This window comes from Netta rufina, assembly GCF_964035555.1.
Source record: "Netta rufina genome assembly, chromosome: W".
Taxonomy (NCBI): Eukaryota; Metazoa; Chordata; class Aves; order Anseriformes; family Anatidae; genus Netta; species Netta rufina.
The window spans coordinates 14,464,116-14,486,427 of NC_140139.1; the positions used below are offsets into that span (position 1 = coordinate 14,464,116).

General features: G+C 40.4%; 1 protein-coding gene across 1 annotated transcript in view; it reads left to right on the plus strand.

Annotated features, from left to right (window-relative positions):
• The window catches only part of LOC311220910 (guanine nucleotide-binding protein G(q) subunit alpha-like), a 120,281-nt gene that overhangs the window by 10,946 nt on the left and 87,023 nt on the right, over window positions 1-22,312 (plus strand). The window contains exon 2 of the mRNA XM_084304553.1: window positions 10,215-10,399. Coding sequence (XP_084160679.1) covers window positions 10,215-10,399 — 185 coding nt within the window. The remainder of the gene's footprint in view (window positions 1-10,214; window positions 10,400-22,312) is intronic.

Here is a 22,312-nt window from a genome sequence, read left to right on the forward strand (position 1 = left end):
CATCATCAATCTCTCAACAGCAATTACTAAGGTTAAATTTTCCAGACTCTTCTTTCTTGTGCTAGCAAATAATCCAAAGCTAAGCGATTTTGATACAATTCAGTTCTCATCTTGGTATTTTGCTTTGCAATTAATCCAAGTGCATCTCTGGTTTTATTTATAACTATTTCTCTTACAGCTTGTAACCTAATTATTCTATTAAGCATGTATATTGGGGTCCTATAGCCTCAGGATCCGTCTTCTGCCCATGTAGCTAGATCATAATAGACAAGACGCCTTCAATCAAGGGGTTGGGCCTGCTTTCAGGGTCGATTTGGGCTTGTGTTACCTTTCAGCCTGTCGGGGTAATCCAGCTCCTGGAAAACTAATCACAATTTTATATGGGTTTAAAAAAGGTTCTTATGTTATTTTCTCGGGACAACCTGACCTTAGTGTGGGAGAAGTCCGGTCGAGGCCCTCTCACTCGGCAGTCAATACCCATAGGGGTTGCCTCCCTCGGTAGACCATACACACCGCAGTGGAGGGTCCTGCCCCGGTCTTGCCTTCTCCCTTTCCTCCCTTCAGACTTGTCCTCTTTATCTGGTGCCCTTAATTCATGCAGAGCCTCCTTGCCAGAATATTAGTCCTTCTTTAGCCTTAGTTTCAGTTCCCCAGGAGTGGACTCCACCCTCCAAGCTTTGGTAGTTATGAATAGCAAACCCCAGTGGGGCGTTTTGTGCTAAAATTCCCTTTTTCCTTAATTGTTGTAGTTGTTTCCCTGTCATGATCACATATTTCTGGCTTTCATAATTCTCTATCAAAAAATAATCCAATGGCATTCCTTGGGAATACGGCATTCCATATAACATCTCATAAGGTGTGATACCCGTTTCACTATGAGGCATAGTCTTAATATTCAATAATGCCAATGGCAAACATTTTATCCCAGACAGTTGGGTTTCAATCATTAATTTAGCCAATTGTTGTTTAATCATTTGATTCATTCTCTCAACTCGTCCTGAATTTTGTGGATGCCATGGAGTATGGTATTCCCATTTAATGCCTAAGGCTGTGGTTAAGTCCCATAACACCTTAGATGTGAAGTGTGTCCCCTGGTCAGAGTACCAGTGGACCTGCTAGGGTAGAAGTCCCAGGTCTCTGTCATTCCTGCCTACAGCCTAAAGACAATTTCTGATATCAGGGGCCAATTGCCTTAGAAAGAGGCTAGTCAATTACCTGTTTGTATTCCGAAGCCAGGTCCAAATTCTTTTTGTTTGTTTGTTTGTTTTGTTTTGTTTTGTTTTCCATTGCATTTAAAAGTTGGTCCAAAAATTCCATAGGGGTTTCTTTTGGACCTTGTTGGAACAGATTCTCAATTCCCGATTTAACCAGATTTTGATATTTACCGTTCATTATTTCTGGGGTGACTATAGTCTCAGTGGGGGGGTTGGTCAGGTGAATGCAATCATCAACAGTTCCTTGAGCGGTCCCATTGGCAATCTGAGCTCACTCATAAACTCAGGTTGTTTTAAGAGTTAACTGCTTTTCTGTTTCCATGACAACTCTCTTGGACCCATCATGGTCCCTCTGCCCCAGAGGACTCACACCCATGATTTTGAGATCACAGCCTCCTGTTGAGGCAGAACTATTAACATTCCTACATCCTCTTTCCCTGCTCATTCAACTTCAAACAGCTCTGTTAAATACTACATGCCACACCTTTAACACCTTCAACAACTCTTTTAACACTTCCTTTATCTTTCTCCAGCCTGTACTTTTCTCATGCCAACACCAAAGGCTCAGTCAGTGGCCAACTCTAATTCCGCTTCTTTTCCCTTTAAGATGCTGAAACAGCATATCAGTATACTACATTTCATCCTATTTCCCTTCTCTCCTCAAAAACAACATTAATTGCAATATAGTGTTATAGTTGATTGATGCATAAAGTGGCCATTTAGCTTATGTAGTGGCCACCATTGACTGCAATACTTAATTAAATTAAATATATGAGTGGCGGGAAATTCTGTTAGTCCCAACCAGGCTGCAGCATACTTGCTCTCTTCCGGATATGCAGGTATTCTACTATTAACGTGAATGTTCAAAGTGTTATATATGGAGTGGTAATTCCTGTCGAGAAAATGGTTGATATTAATAAAGAAGGGTGAGATGTGGGAGTATGGCAATGGGGGTCTGAAAGCCTCATCTCTGATGATAACATCAGGCTCTTAACGATGAGGCCATCAGGAATATAAAAGAGTTTAGAGGGAACAAAGAAGGGTGATTCAGGAGACTCCATGCAGTCTCAGGTTGCTTGTTCTCCAGCCATTAAGGCATGGAAATTTCTGGGTGTTTGCTGTTGTTGTTATATTCAAAGTTGTTTTACCAATGAAAAGTTGTTTTGAAAAGAACTGCTGAGGGGAGAAGGGTATAAGAGGGGAGCCTGGCCTCAAGATAAAAAAAGGCAACACGATGAAGTTACGTCATCAATAAAGAAGTAGAAAAAAGGAATAGAAGTAGAAAGAAGGAATGAAGAGGAAAAGGCTAGCAGAACGGAGACCAGGATGGGAACAGGCACATTGATTGCCTCATGAAGATGGGTGTGGCCAAACTCAGCAAACTGCTCAGAGAAGCTTGTACAGAAAGTCGCTGGAAATGGGTGTACCGGAGCTGCGAAGAAGCTCAAGCTGAGAGAAGCGGACCCACGCACATAACTGCCCCTCGCTGGTAAGCAGTTGTGCATTATGGGGAATCATACATCTTTAGAAACAAAGACTGTCCTGGTAACCTTACAGCTTATTCTCCTTATTAATGTTATAAATGAGGTCTCAACTCAATCTGAATTTTGTAATATTTATAAAACACATATTTCTAAAAGGTATAAAAGGCAAGTAAACAGCGCTGGGTGTGCGGGGAGTCTACGCTCCACCAACATGCACACATGAACATCAAACATTCTAAATATACAGAACATTGCTTTTACATACTAAACACAAGTACATGTATGCCTATACATACGTACAATCCGGAAAGGTAACAAACAATCCTTTAAGTTCCATAACTTACTAAAATCGAGTATGCCTATACATATTCACAATCAGAAAAGGTAACAAACAATCCTTTAAGTTCCATGACTTAACATTCTCCATTTTCCACTCCTTTTCTTGATTACATACAAGTCTCCATTTTCCATTCCTTTTGAACAATATGTCTTGCTTTAAGTTGTCAAGCAACTCAGTCTTCAGGCCTTATGTATCCCGTTCTTCCCGGATCAAAGAAAAGCATATCCATCTCCTTTTCAAGGCCAATAGGCCTGGGTCAAAAGGCACGTCCAGGTCAGCAGGGGACGTAACAGCAAAAGCCTTCGATGACTGTAGCAGCAGAGGGGCCCATGGCATAGCAGTCAGATCAGTAAAGGGGCCCGCAGCTCCATCACTATCTGGCAAGCCACACGTTTGTGATTGTGGTCCCACATGTCTCTTTAAGGCCTCAGAGACTGCTCGCCAGGTGCCGAGCAATCCCACTGCAACCTTGTCATTTTTAGTTGCAGAGTTCCACACCTTGACCTCAGTTTGGTCCCATATTTGAGGCTCATAAACTGTCTGATTGTTAATAAGGAGAATAAACTGTAAGGTTACCAGGACAGTCTTTGTTCCTAAGGACGTATGATTCCCCATAATGCGCAACTGCTTACCAGCGAGAGGCAGTTGTTTGCACAGGTCCGCTTCTCTCAGCTTGAGCTTTTCTCCAGCTCCAGTGCGCCTATTTCCAGCGACTTTCTGTACGAGCTTCTCTGAGCAGTTTGCTGAGTTTGGCCGAACCTATCTTTATGAGGCAATCAAAGTGCCAGTTCTTGCCCTGGTCTCCATTCTGCCAGCCTGTTCCTCTTCACTTCTTTTTCCTGCTTCTTTATTGATGACGTAACTTCATCGTGCTGCCTTTCTTTTTTTTTTTTTTTTATCTTGAGGGCAGGCTCCCCTCTTATACCCTTCTCTCCACAGCAGTTCTTTTCAAAACAACTTTTCAGTAGTCAAACAACTTTGAATGTAACAACAACAGCAAACACCCAGAAACATCCATGCCTTAAGAGCTGGAGAACAAGAGAACCATCTGGAGAACAAGAAACCCGAGACTGCATGGAGTCTCCTGAATCACCCTTCTTTGTTCCCTCTAAACTCTTTTATATTCCTGATGGCCTCGTCCTTAAGAGTTTAATGTTATCTCGACCATGGGGCTTCCCAACCCCCATGGCCACATTCCCAAATCTCCCCCTTCTTTATTAATATCAACCATTTTCTTGACAGGAATTACCACTCCATATATAACATTAACAATCGGACAGTTTATGATCCTAAAACATGGGACCAAATTGATGTCAAGGTGTGGGACTGTGCAACTAAAAACGACAAGGTTGCGGCGGGATTGCTCAGCACCTGGTGAGCAGTCTCTGAGGCCTTAAAGAGCCATGTGGGGCCACAGTCAGAAACGTGTGGTTTGCCAGACAGTGATGGAGCTGTGAGCTCGTCCACCGATCCTTGTGCTACACCATGGGCCCCTCTGCTGCTACAGCTATCCCAGGATTTTGCTGTTACGCCCTCTGGTGACCTGGACGTGCCTTTTGACACAAGCCCTGTTGGCCTTGAAAAGGAGATGGATATGCTTTTCTTCGATCCGGGAAGATTAGGATACATAAGGCCCGAAGGCCAAGTTGCTTGACAACTTAAAGCAAGACATATTGTTCAAAAGGAATGGAAAATGGAGACTGTTAAGTCATGGAACTTAAAGGATTGTTTGTTACCTTTTCCGATTGTACATATGTATAGGCGTACTCGAGTTTAGTAAGTCATGGAACTTAAAGAATTGTTTGTTACCTTTTCTTATTGTATAGGCATACTCGGGTTTTGTATGTAAAAACAATGTTCTGTATATTTAGAATGTTTGATGTTTGTGTGTGTGTTGGTAGAGCGTAGACTCCCCGTACACCCAGCGCTGTTTACTTGCCTTTTATACCTTTTGTTAAATATTTCTTTTATAAATATTAATAAATTCAGTTTGAGTTGAGACTTCATTTATAACACAACCGAATCCCACCCAACCGAACGGTGAATATATATACATATATATATATATATGGAAATACTTACAACTTCGTCGTCTTCGTTCAGGTGTTCGTGTGCAGAATTACAGGCAAAATAGAGTCCTGAAGCGCGCAAGGAAGCTCATAAAAAAATCAAACTCTTTGCTTACCTTTATTCAGGTTCAAGATGGCGTTAGTCCCGACCCAACTCGAACAGGAGCCACCAAATGGTGGGGCACCTCTCCTAGATCAAATCAGAATTCAGGAACCAAAGCCATCCCGGACGAGCCCCCAATTATGATAAATGACTGAGTCCCAAATAGGATTGCAATTAAAGTTTACAATTCATTAAAGGAATAGAGGTAAGCAAACAACGCTGGGTGCGCTGGGAGTCTGCTCCACCAAGACGCACACCAGTTACATCAAGCAGCTGATTTTCATGCTCCTAGGCTAATACATATTCATTACTACTTCTAGAAAAAAACAGGATTATTATAATTAGGAGCACAGAGCACATTCTTTACATCTGGTCCTGTTTGGACTCGCCCAAGGGCTACTGCATGCACTATTTCCTGCTTAATTTGTTCAAAGGCTTGTCATTGCTCAGGGCCCCATTCAAAATCATTCTTCTTACTGGTTACTTGGTAGAGCGGGTTTACAATCAGACTGTAATTTGGCATGTGCATTCTCCAAAACCCCACGACACCTAGGAAAGTTTGTGTTTCTTTTTTGCTAGTTGGTGGAGACATAGCTGTTATTTTGTTGGTCACATCCATTGGGATTTGATGACATCCATCTTGCCATTTTATTCCTAAAAACTGGATCTCTCGTGCAGGTCCTTTGACTTTATTTTGTTTTATGGCAAAACCGGCTTTCAGAAGGATTTGGACTATTTTCTTCCCTTTCTCGAAAACTTCCTCTGCTGTGTCACCCCACACAATAATGTCATCGATGTACTGCAGGTGTTCAGGAGCTTCCCCCTGCTCTAGTGCAGACTGGATCAGTCCATGGCAAATGGCTGTGTTTCCACCCCTGGGGCATTCGATTCCAGGTGTATTGGATGCCCCTCCAAGTGAAAGCAAATTGTGGCCTGTACTCTGCTGCTAGAGGGATGGAGAAAAATGCATTAGCGATATCAATTGTGGCGTACCACTTGGCTGCCTTCAGTTCTAGTTCATACTGAAGTTCTAGCATGTCTGGCACTGCAGCACTCAGTGGTGGCGTGACTTTGTTCAGGCCCCGATAGTCCACTGTTAGTCTCCACTCACCATTAGACTTTCGCGCTGACCATATGGTGTTATTAAAAGGGAATGAGTCTTGCTGATCACTCCTTGGCTCTCCAGTTGACGAATTAGCTTATGGATGGGAATCAGGGAGTCTCGGTTAGTGCGATATTGCCGCCGGTGCACAGTTGTGGTAGCGATTGGCACTTGCTGTTCTTCGACCCTCAGCAACCCTGCAACAGAAGGGTCCTTCGAGAGACTGGCAAGGTAGACAATTGTTTAATGTCCTCTGTCTCTAAGGCAGCTATACCAAAAGCCCACTGGAACCCTTTTGGGTCCTTGAAATATCCTTTTCTAAGATAGTCTATGCCAAGGATGCACGGAGCATCCGGGCCAGTCACAATATGGTGCTTTTCCCACTCATTCCCAGTCAGACTCACTTCAGTCTCCAATACAGTTAACTGCTGGGATCCCTCCGTCACTCCATAAATACAGATGGACTCTGGCCCCTTATAGCTCGATGGCATTAGAGTACATTGTGCACCGGTGTCTACTAAAGCCTTATACTTCTGTGCGTCTGATGTGCCAGGCCATCGAATCCACACAGTCCAATAAACTCGATTGTCCTTTTCCTTCCCCTGGCTGGAGGCAGGGCCCCCCCTAATCCTGGTTAGAAACTTCTTAATTTCTGTGTTTGAAGGACCGCCTGCTGGAAGTTGGAGCAGCAAACTTTTCAGAGAATCCCTTTTTCCTGATTGTTTTCTTTTGCAACTCACATACCCGTGCCTCTAGGGTCGTGGTAGATTTTCTATCCCATTTTCTCATGTCCTCTCCATGGTCTCATAAGTAAAACCACAGGGTGGCACTGGGTGTATAGCCACTATATCGTCTTCCTTGTGCTGATGAACGCTTACCCCTGATGGCTGAGACACTGGTTTGTATAGGTGCGGAGGAAAATCTCTCTTCAAGTTGGTGGAACATTTCAGACAATTTCTTTAAAGTATTCTCTTTTAGTTGGTGGACATTGGCTTGTTCAGGTGGGGAGGAAGGTAAATTCTCTTTAAGTTGGTGGAACTCTTCAGAAAATTTCTCCACAGCTGAGACGCAGGCCTGTAAGGAAGAGGAGAAACTGTCTTCGTACTGCCATGTTGCAGGAAGAACGGCCGAAAATATGACAGACACCAGTATGGTCAGATCATGTCCTCTCTTTATTACCCAAATAGCCTGATTTTATAGCACATTTAATAGGGGTGGATAGTGTTTCACACAAGATTATTGGTCAAAAGCATTCAGACAAACAACTGCAAGAAAACAACCCCACCTGCAAGAAAACAACCCCCTTGTGATTAGCAGTCACGTAGATCTTGTCCTTGAAGCCAGCTGCTGGCAACAATATTTTTTAATTCCTTGGTTGGGCAATGTGGGAACATTGTCATGGGAACTTCTCGTAGTCGTCCTGGTAGCTTGGTTTGCTCAGCTGCAGCAAGTCATGGCCTCCTTGCTGTTTCAAAATTCCCTCAACACTGCCAGAGTTGTTTAGCCACTTCATCCACTGTGGGTTCCTCATCTTCTTTCCAGGCCATTATTGCCAATGAGCTGGCATATGATGATGGTGTACTCCGTACAAACTTCTGCCACATGGGTTGTGTACACCTGACTTCATCTGGATCTGTGGATGTTTGTCCGAGGTCTGGATCCTCATAAATCACCTCCCGTACGGCTAATTCTCTCAGGTACTGGATTCCCTTCTCCATATAGTGGTCCATTTGCCTGGTAGGCATACAAGTTCTTCTTGAAGGGATATCTTTCCCTCACAGCTGAGAGGAGACGCCTCCAGAGGCTGTGAGATTGTGCTCCATCTGCAATTGCTTTGTCAATGCCTGCGTCTCTAGCAAGGGATCTCAGCCACCTGGCTTCCCTGCCCTCTAATTCCACACAATTGGCTGCAGTGTCCCAGCACCAGAGCAGCCAGCTGACAAGCTGCTCACCTATACAACGACCAAAATCTTTTTGTACATCTCATAGCTCACGCTGGTATAGGTTTCGGGTAGTTACTGTTGATTTTTCGGCATCCTCATCTTCCTCCTCCTGAACCCTTGATGGCCCAGCGTCGTCATCATCTCCGTTGTCTCTATACCTAGATTTGGCAGAAGACTCTCTGCGTTCTAAACGACCTGAATCTCTATACCATTTTTTCACCTTCTCTATAGGGGCAGCTTGCACTGCTACAGCTCGTTTCTCTGACCCAGCTACAGGGTCTGCCACAGGGGTTGGAATACCCTCTGCAGGGTTAACTTGCACTGCTACAGTTTGTTTCTCTGACCCAGCCTCAGAAGCTGGAGTGGCTGCAGGAGCTGGAGCTGCTGCAGGAACTGGAGCAGCTGCAGGAGCTGGAACTGGAGTGGCTGCAGGGTCCATTGTAGGGGTTGGAGTGCCCGTTGGGTCTGTCACAGGACTTGGAGTGGCCACAGGGTCTGTCACTAGGTTGATAGTAGTATTGATTGCAGCTCGATAGCCATGGACCAGACCCCAGCATGCTACAGTGATTTCTGTCACTTTGGAACTGCCAGAGTCATGACTCCCTTTTTTCAAGAATTCTCCCAGTTTTTTAGGATTTTGCAGTTGTTCAGGGGTGAATTTCCAAAACACTGGAGGTGCCCACTGCTCTAGAAACCCGCCCATATCCTCCCACACTCTCTGCCACTCACAACTAGCCCGCCTCAGGACAGATCTCTGGATGATATTCCTAAGTAGTTGTTTAACCTTAAACAAAACCTGAAGAGCATTCAGGAGACATAACAATAAGACCATGCTGGTCTGGGTATCCCAAGGATATTCAACATCTTGGAAAACTATTGTAACAAGCTGGGAGGATAAGAGGGTGGTGAAGGAGAAAGGGAGAGTGAACGAATAAGAAAAAACATCTTCCCCTTTCCCCTCCACAGATTGGCTCCCTGGCAAAAAAAGGCAATAGGTGTAATTGTTATTAGTTTCCGAGATACGTTTTCCAAAGTATAGAGTCGACGACAGTGCTGAGTACAAATACCAAGTTAGAGTCATGACCAGAAATTTCATCGTCTCATAAGCCACTGTTACAACACATAGTACCATAACGATCTTAAACCAGGGCCAGGAGAGAATAAACAACATGACAGAGAGTACATACGGAAAGTAACGTGCTATAATACTCAATTTGGAAAACAGGTGCAGCAGACTTGAGATTAAAGCAATCAGTATTATGACTAGCAACTATTAAGCAGGTCTAATACTTATACCAATTTTAGTTTAACACACTCTGGTCAGATATGTCATTATCTCAACCCTTTGAGCCCCACGTTGGGCGCCAAAAAGGACTGTCGTGATTTAACCCGGCCGGCAGCTAAACACCACACAGCCGTTCACTCACCCTCCCCAATCCTTCTCTGGAATGGGGGAGAGAAACAGGAAAGTGAAGCCTGTGAGTTGAGATAAAGACAGTTTAATAAGACAGGAAAATAATAATAACAATAGTAATAATAACAATAATGATGATAATAGTACTACTAATAACAATGTGTATGAAACAAGTGATGCACAATGCAATTGCTCACCACCCACTGACCGATGCCCAGCCTATCCCTGAGCAGTCCGGCCCTCCTCCCCCCTGCTAGCTACCTGTATATATTGTTTAGCATGATGTCAGATGGTATGGAATACCTCCTTTGTCTAGTTTGGGTCAGCTGCTCTGGGTCTGTCCCCTCCCAGCTCTTGGGACCAGGACATTTGGTTGTTATTATAGTACTGTTGTTTTGATGTTTAACTGGTCCTTGTAGTTACCATGAAAGCAATGTAACCACTTGACAATGTTCTGTCCTGCACTGAACAAGCTGTCCACTTTGTGCAGAAAAGTCATCTGTTTGTCCAGTGGCTGAAGTATATTCTTCTTATTTTTCTTGCAGGCACAGGAGAGAGTGGCAAAAGCACATTCATCAAACAGATGAGAATCATCCACGGATCAGGTTACTCTGATGAAGACAAAAGGGGCTTTACAAAATTGGTGTACCAGAATATATTTACAGCAATGCAGGCCATGATCAGAGCCATGGATACCCTCAAAATACCATACAAATATGAACATAATAAGGTGAGATTTTTGTTTATTTCCATAGCTGAAGCTTCTCCTCTTTTATCTTTAGGAAGCGTACTGAAGGTCTCCAAAAATTATACATCGTGTACAAATTATATTTTACCTAAAATTTAGAAGAAAAGGGCTTCTTCTAGTCCTGCCTCTACTTCTCTGCCATTTGCACTGCTCTGACAGCACAGAGGTGCTGCTCTTAAAAAGATATCTGTGGGTGGGAGGGTTGTCATATCAAGAGGGTTAAGAGGTTAAGAGCAGTCTGTCATTTTCCTGTGACTTTAGTCACCTCTTTTCTGTTCCTCCTTGTCCATGTCTGGGCCAGAGCACAGTTAAGACATTCTTCTGGTTTGTACCAGTACTATTTAAGACTTTCCATTAATATTATGTGGGGAAAAATCAAATTTATTAGAAAAATAGGTGGGGATATCTTGTTGAGTGTGAGTACATTATGAAATAAAACTTTTGACACAAGGCCTTAGAATAAGCCAATTCTTTTGAAAGTGATGATATTGCTGAAATTTAGAAAAAGAAAATACCTTTAAAGCATTTTGTAAGTTTTATCTTTGGTTAGCCTGACTTCGTTCACTTTTTTTAAATATTAGCTTTCTAAAAGAAAGATGAATGACATGTTTTAAAGTTTCAATGAAAGAGGGTGAAGCACTTCATACAAGTGATATTTTTTTGCATGGGGAGGCAAAGGATTACATGGCTGTATCTCCCGTTCCTTTCCATTGGGGTGCTCTGTCTTTGAGAACAGTTCCTGAGAACTGGTCCTGATATTTACTACTGACTCTTACTGCTGACTCTCAGTAACTTTGTCAGATTAAGATCTCTTATGAGTTAAAGGCTTGCCTTTCTTTGAATCTTGTGAAAGGAGATTTAATGATTATTTAGTAATCCTGGATGAAAATTATACTTGTAAATTATTTTATTATTTGCTTAAATATCAGAAGCTATCAAAAAGCACGGAAATTGGCAATAAGGAAGTAAGCTTCTGTTAACTAGGACAAGCAAGATGAAAAAAGTATGTTGATAGAAGTTGTGGTTTTATCTTGCTGGGCAGCTGAACTCTACTACAACCTCCTCAGAAGAAGAGGGGGAGCAGAGAGTATGCTGGGAAGAGAAAAAAAAAAAAGTATCATGGATTGAGATAAGGTTAGAATCATAGAATCATTAAGGTTGGAAAAGACCTCCAAGATCATCTGGTCCAACCATTACCCTATTACCAATGTTACCAACTAAACCATGTCCTTAAGCACCACATCCAGCTTTTCCTTAAACACCCCCAGGGACAGTGACGCCACCACTTCCCTGGGCAACCTGTTCCAATGCCTGAAATTAAACAGAAAAGGAAGAGGGAAAAAACAAGCAAATGCCGTGCAGAAGCACAATGAGAGAAATAAAATATTCTCTACTTCCCATCAACAAGCGATGTTCAGCTACATCCCGGAAAGCAGGCTATCAATATGCATAGCGGTTGTTTGGGAAGACATATGTCTTTATAATGAGAGCCCTCTCTACACCCCCCTTCCTTCCCCTTTCCCACCTTTTATTGCTGAGTCTGACATCATATGGTATGGAATGTCCCTTTGGTTGGTTTAGGTCATCTGCCCTGGTGGTGTCTCCTCCCCACGTCTTGCCCACTCCCAGCCTACTGTCTCTGGGGGAGTTTAGGGGGATTCTTGATGCTGTGCCAGCATTGCTCAACAATAGACAAAACATTGGTGTGATACCAAAGCTGTTCTAATCACAAGTGCATGGGCCACTGCAGGGAAAGTTAACTCCATCCCAGCCAGACCCAGTACAGAAGTCTTTTGTGTTTACATATATGAAATTTAATTATTAGAATTGATCTGCAGTATATGTTTGAAGGGTTCTTATTTAGAAGTAGGAAAAGTGAAGTTTATTATCAGGTGAAGGCTTAGTTTCTCCATTTGTGTCCACCAAAGTCATTGCAGCTGATTACCACATTGTGATGTAATGGTATGGTAACCAAAGAATCTTGCAGGAGCCTGGGTTTATACAGTGGCAAGTTAGGCAGGTCCTGTCAAAATCAATATTGGTAACTTTCTTTAATGTGTTTTTGGGGTTTCTGAGCTTATGAAAATGTTTGGAAATTTTGAAAAATTTGTCCTAAATAGAATGTTGATCTGAACCTCCTAATCTGATTGTATTCTTGAGCTGTCTGATTTCCCCTTGCCCCTCAGAAATCAAAATCAAATGTATAACTCATATAACTAGTATTAAAAAGGAAATTGCATTTGTATGTGTATTTCAGCTCCATATTTTACTGTACATAAAGCACTGAATTTCCTATCAAACTGACTTTAAATGTTAATTGATTGTGAAGCGCACATTTTTCTTCTGTATTGGTATTGACCATCTCTTTGCTGTACTATATGGAAGTCCATTATAAATCCTTGTATTATGCTACAGTGTATATATTCTATAGTTATTATTTAAATTGAGTGTTGAATTTATATAGAATATTTTTATATAGTTGAAGTGAATGTTAGATGCGGCATATCTGTATACATGTGACCAGACCTTTCTAGTTATAGCTGTTCACTTTTTATATATAAAAATAACTTTCTTGAAAGTGAGAAAGTCTATCTTTGTGCTTAGCTACTTCACAAACAATCCCATCAGTTCTAATAGGGCTATGTGTGGAGTAAAGTGCCAAAGCTGACAGGTTCTAGATGAAGTTCCTTTATAAACTCAGCGGGATTTTTTTAATTCAGGGGAATTAAAAAATACAAACTTTTTTTTTTTTTTTTTTTTTGCATTGAAAACAAACTCATTAGCCTTGCAGCCTAGAAAACACAGGAAGGACGCTTCCTATGAAATTGAATCTCATATCAAGAAATTCAGTCTCTGGAAATAATATCTCAAATTTTGAGTAACAGCATATTCTTAGCACAGTACTTGTTTTGCACAATAGCTTAGAGACCTACAGCTCAAGCTGCTACTTATATTGCTGTGCCTAAAGAAATGGGAGCGAAGTGACCCTTTTATCAAATTCAAAAAGTTCAGTTAAGTAGGCAGTTGGGATCTTTGTACAGTGTAAAACAATGACATCTAGGCTGGATTATTTTAATATCAGCATAGGAAGAAGCAAGTTTTAAGTTAAGGCAGTTAGTTCTTCCAGTATTGTGTTGGCTTCATAGTCACCAATATAATTAAATCAGTGAACTCTGAAATGCTTTGTCCTATATTATGACAATCTAAGTTCTTTGAAAGATTTATTATCAGAACAGTGAAAGTCAATTGAGAAACGTAAATGTTAGCATTTAAATTGTAATGTCTGATTACTGATGGTAGGGCACTGTATCACATAAAACATTTATTTTGTTAACTGCAGAATGTGAGCTCTATTGAGGTTTAAGATAACAGGTGAGGGTGATCTCTTCTCTAAGGAAATGGTGGCTTATGAATTGGTTTTTTTAGTTTCCTTTTGAGTAAACGTTACTGTGTTTTCATTATTTTTTAAATATAAATTGTGAAGTTTTTATATGCATATTGAATTTTGGAGAAGCAGTTTATAAAATATAGAAAAGCCTTAGGGTGTTCTTTGTGTTTCTCAAAATTGCCTGTCTGCAAAATTTTTGTGAGTGTACAGTAGTAACTCATGTGCAAGAACTAACATTTGCATACACATTTTTTAAAACCATCTTTTTAGAATTTTGACCTGTGTATCCATGTTTCTGTCAGTCCACCCAAGTTAATTAATATTAAATGAAGAAAACCATTAACTAATTATTTTTTTAACTTTTGACTTAACTTTGGTGTAATATCTCCATTCTTGGAGATATTCAAAAGCCACCTGGACACAGTCCTGGGCAACTGGTTCTAGGTGACCCTGCTTGAGCAGGGGGATTGGACCAGATGACCTCCAAAGGTCCCTTCCATCCTTATCCATTCTGTGATTCTGACATTCCCAGTGTTGTCCATAGTGGCTTAGAAGCCATTGTTCTAGGTAATGTAGTCCCCATTTCTCCTGTTCTATCTTTTTTCATGTCTAATATTACTGAAGGATGTGTGTTTTGTTTTGTTTTGTTTTTTCTCTCCTGTTGTTACAAAAGTTCTACTAAATAAATTACTCCTGTACTAAAGAACTACTACCAGTTTTACCCCTTATTGTTTCTTTTCAGTGTAATTTCCAGAACACAGTTGCCTCTTCTTAAAGACTGTCTGGAGGTTGTCATTCATTAATGGTTAACAGGCAGGAAATCTTAATTGAATATGATGCCAAGAATTTCCTGTGAGTCTTCTTAAATATTCATAACAAGTTACCCAATGTGAGTAAGCTACAAGAACAGAGAAACTGAAAACATAAAATCAACTCTTAGTGTAGACAAAGAAGTTTGCTCTAAGTTTCAAAGAGTAGTTCCACTGATGAAGTTGTTTCTGTATTTAAGCCTATTCCTTATAGGGAATGTTTAATAATGAAAATAAGCAAGTATGGGAAAATGCTTTTAAAGTCCAAAATCTTACTGATGCTCTCTTCAAGGCCAAGTTTACTTTGTTGATAGCTTTTTTTTTCCCCCAAGTCAGATGAATCTATTGTAACAAACAGACCAAAGTAAGATACTAGGAGCAGGTATGGAATCAGATTACATAAATCTCAACTGAACAGTTTTGAGTTTTAAATGTTTTGGATCTCTTCAGTGACATTTGATGTTCAGCAAACATAAGTTGGAGAAAGAACCTCCCTCATACCTCACCTGATATGCAAATAATGTGAAGGACTGAATACCAAGCAGCAGTGTGCTAATTGTGTGTGAGATCCATTGACTCAGGTGATGTAGTATGTATGGTAGTTATTGTCTTTTTTGAAAGAAGGATATTATGAGGATGTTGAAATGAAATGCTTCTAAAAAATAGCTTATTGGTTTGGAACACACATAATAAAGTGCCTCTTCAAGTAGATGGAGAAATCTGAACTGTGCCATCTGCACAAACAGTAGTATTCTTCAGTGTCTCATACTTAAAGAAGAGAGCTTAAAAGCAGGTTGCAGGAAAAAGGGATTTATACTAGTCATGTTAGTTAGTATTCAGCACATCCTAGTACTCTCAGATGTCTTACTCCAGACACATAAAAATAAATAAAAATTACCTAGTAAATAGAAGTTTTGCAGACTGTTAAATGCTTTGAATAATGTGAAGCTTCTGATGCAATTTTTGGGCAAGAAATAGAATACCTAAAAGCCAGCCAACGTGGAAGACAGCATAGTAAGATTTCAAGTATCATAATCAATTAACTTTTATTCAGATAAAGGAATTAAAGATGACTTTTTTTTTTCAGGAGCCTTGTTTGACGTGAGGTAAAACCTGGCTCCCCAATAGCTTTACATTTCCTCCCATGATGACGTTCATCAAAGATCTTTAGGGGCTCCAATAAAGCCATGAACAATTTCTTCCTCAGTGCTTCATAAAGAATGTTGGTAAGGACTTCCACAATCCTAAATAGATCTCAGTCTGTCCCCAACTGGTTTTCTTCTATTTTAAGTCTCCTTCTGTCAGTCATTTACTCCTCTGATGCCCAGCTTGCCTATCTCCAGTCTTTATACATTTAACCTTATAAAGTCCTTATCTATTTACCTGTGACCTTACCATATTGTCCTACTCTCTACTGCTTTTGTCTTCCATTATATTTGAATCAAACTTTAAAAAAATAATCTTTTTATAAATGTGTTAACTTATATTCTGTCCTCCTCCTACCATTTCACTCATTTGTTTACCCCTTATTTAGAGCAGAGATTTCTTGCATTTGTCAATATTACTCCAATGAATTTGTAAATTACTTGTTTCCTCTATTATGTTCTGCATTACTATTTCATATGTTATTCCAACAGAATTGACTTTTAGATTTTTTTCTAAGTGTAGGAAAATGATTACGTATCAGAGATAGGTAGGTTAGCAAGGTTGCTTGAAATGCTGAGAATATCTGTATTTTTAAGAAACATATCAATAAACAAGCAAATATTCTTCAAATTCCCAGTAAAATTATATGTAATTTCACCTATATGAAAAGAGAAGACTGTCTCAGCCTTCAGTTATTTAACCTTACTTAAATTTTCACATTTTAGAAACAGCTGCAAGAACAAAAAATTCGATGAATTAATCACATTTAGGTTCATGCATGTGTTAACATTTAATTCTGAAAGGAGTAGGACTTTGATTATGGAGCATGTATGACAGATACAGAATACTGTAGACATAAATTTGAAAACTCAGTGTTAGCAGTGCATTTTTGCTTATTTTTTTTTAAATATAACTTTTTGTTGATTAACTGCCTTTTGCTAACAGGAAGTGGTAAGTCATATACAAAATCATGTGTATGGGGTGTGATGTCTATATTTTATCTTTTTACTGCTTCTGGTAGTGGGGAGAATGGGTGGTAGAAATGTTTGCTTACAGATTCTTGTAGATTTTGAGATCTTCCATGCAGTAGTTAAAGGACCATGACTATAGGAAGATGTTTTTAGCATTTTTTTTTCTTTCTTATTATAAGTATTCTTTCTCTTTTACTTCAGATCTGTTTTTCACATAGTTATTTTGTTTAGAAAGCATATTGTGTGTCTGTGTCGTGGTTCCGCTCGAGTGGGCAGCCGAGCTCGACCACAGCCGCTCTCTCACTCCCCCTCCTCAAAGAGGAATGGGGTGAAAATATGTGAAAAGGGCTCAAGGGTTGAGATAAGGACAAGAAAATCACGCAATAATTATTGTAACGGGCAAAACAGACTCGGCATAAGGAGATAGTAAGATTTATTGCCTATTACTAACAAGCGAGAGAAGTGAGAAAACAAAGGAAAAAAAAAAAAAAAAAGCACCTTCCCCCCCATCCACCCTCTTCCACCTCCTTCCCCGCAGGGGAACGGGGAATAGGGGTTATGGTCAGTCTACAGCACTTCTTCTCTGCCGCTCCTTCTCGGTCACTCTCGTCCCCTGTGCTGTGGGGTCCCACCCACAGGATGCAGTCCTTGATGAACTGATCCGGCGTGGGCTTCCCACAGGCAGCAGCTCTTCCAGAACTGCTCCAGATATGGGTCCGTACCACGGGGTCCATCCCTCAGGAGAAAACTGCTCCAACCTGGCTCCCCTACGGGCAGCAGCTCCTGCCAGGTCACCTGCTCCTGCGTGGGCTCCTCTCCACGGGCTACAGGTCCGGCCCGGAATCTGCTCCGGCAGGGGTCTTCCGCAGGCGGCAGCCTCCATCGGTGCAGGGCCACCTGCTCCACCGTGGTCTCCTCCACGGGCTGCAGCATGGAACCCTGCTCCACCGTGGTACTCCATGGGCTGCAGGGGGACATCCTGCTTCACCATGGTCCTCACCACAGGCCGCAGGGGACTTCTGCTCCGGCGCCTGGAGCACCTCTCCCCCTCCTTCTACACTGACCTTGGCACCTGCAAGGCTGTTTTCTCACTCCTTTGACTCTCCCGGCTGCTGTGTGGCGCAGCGTTTTTTTCCGTCTTAAATATGTTCTCACAGAGGCGCAAAACAACATCGCTTATTGGTTCAGCTCTGGAAAACAATGGGGCCCTTCCCAAACATGGGGCAGCTTCTAGATCTTTCTCACAGAAACCACCCCTATAGCCCCCTGCTACCAAAACCTTGCCAGGTAAACCCACTACAGTCTGAAAGGAAACATTCATGTAAACATGCTTTCTGACAATAAAAATGTGAAATGCTCACAGAGCATCTTCTGTATGTGTTAGAAGTCTGGAGTTTATTTTAAGGTAATGAAGGAGGTTTCACACAGAAAATGATTCTGACTTTTCCTTTATTAGCAGCAACTACATAATTATATAGGTATTTATATTACGTATAATATTTAATATACAAATATAGCTATACTTCGTTAGAGTAAAATATTTGTTAACACTAATAGCTTCCTAATTAGTTCATTCATTAATGCAAGATAAGTATTTAGATTGATCTCTGAAATAATTTTAGATTTAAATATTTTCTTAAAATTTCTCAGAAACTTTAAGAAAGTATTTCCTATGCACAGTAAGCATTTTGGGGGGAAACTGACCAATCCAATTATGTTCCATTTATGTTATATGAAATGACTAAAAACTCTTCAGTATCATGTCTTCATTATTCATTTCTACTAACTCACAAGATTTTCTTGAAATAAGATTTACTGCCATGAATTAAGAAATCATCAGCTAAAATAGCTCTTATTATACAGTTCAGCTTTGGTTTAGAAAATTGGCTATTGTTAAGCAAAAGAGTTGTGTTTAAGAAACAATAACAAAAATCCACAACTGTTTTTATCTAGTGTTTGTTTTTATTATAATTATTGTTTTGTTTTTATAGTGCGATGCTTTGCCTGATATCTGTATGCACATAATTACTTTGATTGTCTGCTTTCTTTGAAAGTTCTCTTGCATTTTTTTTGTCCTTGATCAAAGTCTGAATATTAGAGTTGATCACATATTCACACTATATAAGTCCAATCACATGCCTAACTGTTTTCAATTAGTGAAAACAGTTGCCTAACTGTTTTTAGTTAGTTTTAAGTGATTATACAAAAGTGAGGCATGAGACAAAGGTCCAGTGTTTTATTTATGGAAAAGGAGTATGGCAAAGGAGTATGGCAAAGGACAAAGTATGACATTATCAGTGTTTGTTTTAATTTCCTATTGACAATATTATTTTCCAGAATCAAAACACAAAACCTCTGTTGCATGCCTCAACTTTGGCCACAAAATATATACATTTTGATTGTTTTCTATAGATTATTTAATATTATGGTGGGCCTGTGATATTGGATAAGTAGAAAATGATGTTATGATCAGGTCACTTTTATGAACACTCTTCAGTATAACAAAACAGAGCTACATATTGTGTTAAAAGGGTAACAAAGACAGGGAGTTGCTTTGAATACCCTCTTACACTTCTTTAATTCTCATTTGTCTCTCAGTTTCTCAGCTCTTAATCCCTATTGTACATGAGAGTTCAAGAGATGTATGCCTTGTCTGGGGCAAGTAATACTGTGGAAAAGCTGTTACAATTAAGGGGGTATGTCTCATGATAATTATTTTTTATCAGGTTGATGACTTTCCATTTTTCTTCATGTAACCAACAGGGTAGAGTTAAAATTTGGAACATTTTTTAGTTAACCTGGTAAGATAACTTGTAGATAGAGTGTTAACAATAGACTGCATGTATGTTTGGCAAATTTGCTGTTTTTCTTGAAAATTTTCAAAATGTAAATGTAAATTATGTGCCAATCTTTTTATGTTCCTCTATTCTTAGATATATTTTTTTAATAAACTATGACCAGTTGTGGTGGTTCTACGCTGCTATGCAGCTGAACTCCAGCACAACCGCTCTCTCACTCAGGGAGAAAATATGATGGAAAGGAGTCAAGGGTTAATATAAGGACAAGGAGATCACTCAACAATTATTGTCACAGGCAAAACAGACTCAGAACAGGAAGATTAATGTAATTAATTGCCTATGACTAGCAGACCAGAACAGTGATAAACTAAAAGCAAATGAAAAACACCTTCACCCCCATCCACCCTCTTCTACATCCTCCCCCCTGAGTGGCACAGGGGAACAGGGAATGGGGGTTGCAGTCAGTCCATAACACTTCATCTCTGCCACTCATTCACAATCACTCTCTTCCCCTGCTCCAACATGGGGTCCCTCCCATGGGATACAGTCCTTCCCGAACTGATCCGACGTGGGCTTCGCACAGGCAGCAGCTCTTCAAGATCTGCTCCAAATATGTGTCCGTACTATGGGGTCCATCCATCAGGAGCACACTGCTCCAACCTGGGTCCCCCATAGGTGGCAGCTCCTGCCAGATCACCTGCTCCTGCATGGGCTCCTCTCCAGGGGCTGCAGGTTCAGTCTGGAGTCTGCTCTGGTGGGGGCTCTCCATAGGCCACAGCCTCCTTCAGGTCAGATCCACCTGCTCCATCATGGTCTCCTTCACAGGCTGTAGCATGAAAATCTGCTCCACCGTGGTACACCATGGGCTGCAGGGGTCAACCTGCTCCACCATGGCCCTCTCCACAGGCTGCAGGGGAACATCAGCTCCAGTGCCTGGAGTACCTCCTCGCCCTCCTTCTTCAATGACCTTGGTGTCTGCAGGGCTGTTTCTCACTCCTCACTCTCCCAGCTGCTGTTGTGCAGCAGTTTTTTCCCTTTCTTAAATATGCTCGCACAGAGACACAACCAATATCGCTCATTGGCTTGGCTCTGGCCAGCAGCAAGTCCCTTTTGGAGCTGGCTGAAAATGGCTCTTATCTAACAGGGTGGCAGCTTCTGAATTCTCACAGAGGCCACCCCTGCAGTCCCCTGCTACCATAACCTTGCCACATAAACCCAATACACCAATTATTTGAGAACCTATGCTTTCTGTATTTGTTGTTGGTAGTACAAGCAGATAAATGAGTCCTCTTGGCATGTGTATTTGTTCCTTGTATCTTGCCTACAGTCCTTATATAGCTATTTTTTGGGCCAGCGAACCAAGTGCTGTCAATTATATAGGATGTACAAAAAAATAACTGTCTGTCACTGGAGTATTAAAAGTCTTGGGTACATTTGCTTCCCTTCTGGACTCCAGTACAGCCATATGTGGAAGAAGAATGGGAACATGCCAGAGTAAGATGTATTAACACAGCAGTTGTGTAACCCTGGTGAATCCCATTGTGCTCTTTGTGGTTCCAGTTGTACCACTTCACGGATATTTTAATGTTTGTATTACTATTTATCAAAAAAAAAAAAAAAACACAAACAAAACAAAACAAAACATAGCTATCAAAAATATTGCCACTGGATTTTGTTTGGTCATATTTTCTTTTCTAGTCCATATCTATATCTACAGAGGCTTTATTGGGTATTTCGTAGAAGAGCACCATCTTGACCTTGGAAATTCTGACTGCAAACTTGTTTTTTTCTAACTGTACCATTTGTATGGCCACACTATGTTATTTTACATTTGTGAAGAGGTTTAGAACAAAATGAAAATTAAATTTTTGTGTGCTCATTTCTATTAATGTGTTTATTCAATTATAATTATGTTTGAGGTAGTCCAGTAGTTTATTCTTTACTGCTGGTTCTGCTCAAATAGTTGCTTCACATTGGAGAAACATGGTGGCACCAATTATTCAAGGCACCTTCAAGGATTGTTTAAAACAGGAATCTCCTGCGTACTAAACAGGCATAGCTTTTAGACGTGCAGGGTTCACTAAGTAAACTCTTGGATTACACGGGCAACTTGTAGTTGTGTATAAACATGATTTATGCCCCATCTAAGTATTTTAACCAGTGTTCTGATATAACAACACTTTTCTGCAGTGTATTCTAATATTTGTTTTGAGTTGGGTGTAGATGCAAAGGTAGTATAAATTATCAATCCACTTTTTCAGAAACTGAAAATATGTGAATAGTTTGGAATGAAATGGTTTTCTTTTCTGTTACAGTTTTTATTAAGAGTAGGAATCATGATGACATTAAAAAAAAAAAAAAAAAAAAACACCTCAATTTCTATCTAAACCATAACATAGTATGTTCATATATCATTTGGTAACAAATAATTCACTGTAAAAGGCTCTGAAAGCTAAACTTGCTTCTTATAAGGCACATGTCATAAGCAAATAAGAAGATTCTTGTGTCATTTAAGCTCTTGACAATTTTGTTTTTACTGAATTCAAAAAACAATATAATAAAATCATGTGTTTTCTGGGATGCAATATTTTTAAGAAACATTTTATATATTTTTTGTATGTTTGCTTTGATGACCCTATGCTCTTTTTTATATATTTTTAAAGCTGGTTTCATTGAAACTCTGGATTGAAATCTTTTGCAGTAAGGCTTTTTAATGACTTTTTTTTTTTTCTCCATACAATGAGAATTTTCTTGGTTTCCCTTGATTCTTTTTTCTCCTTTCC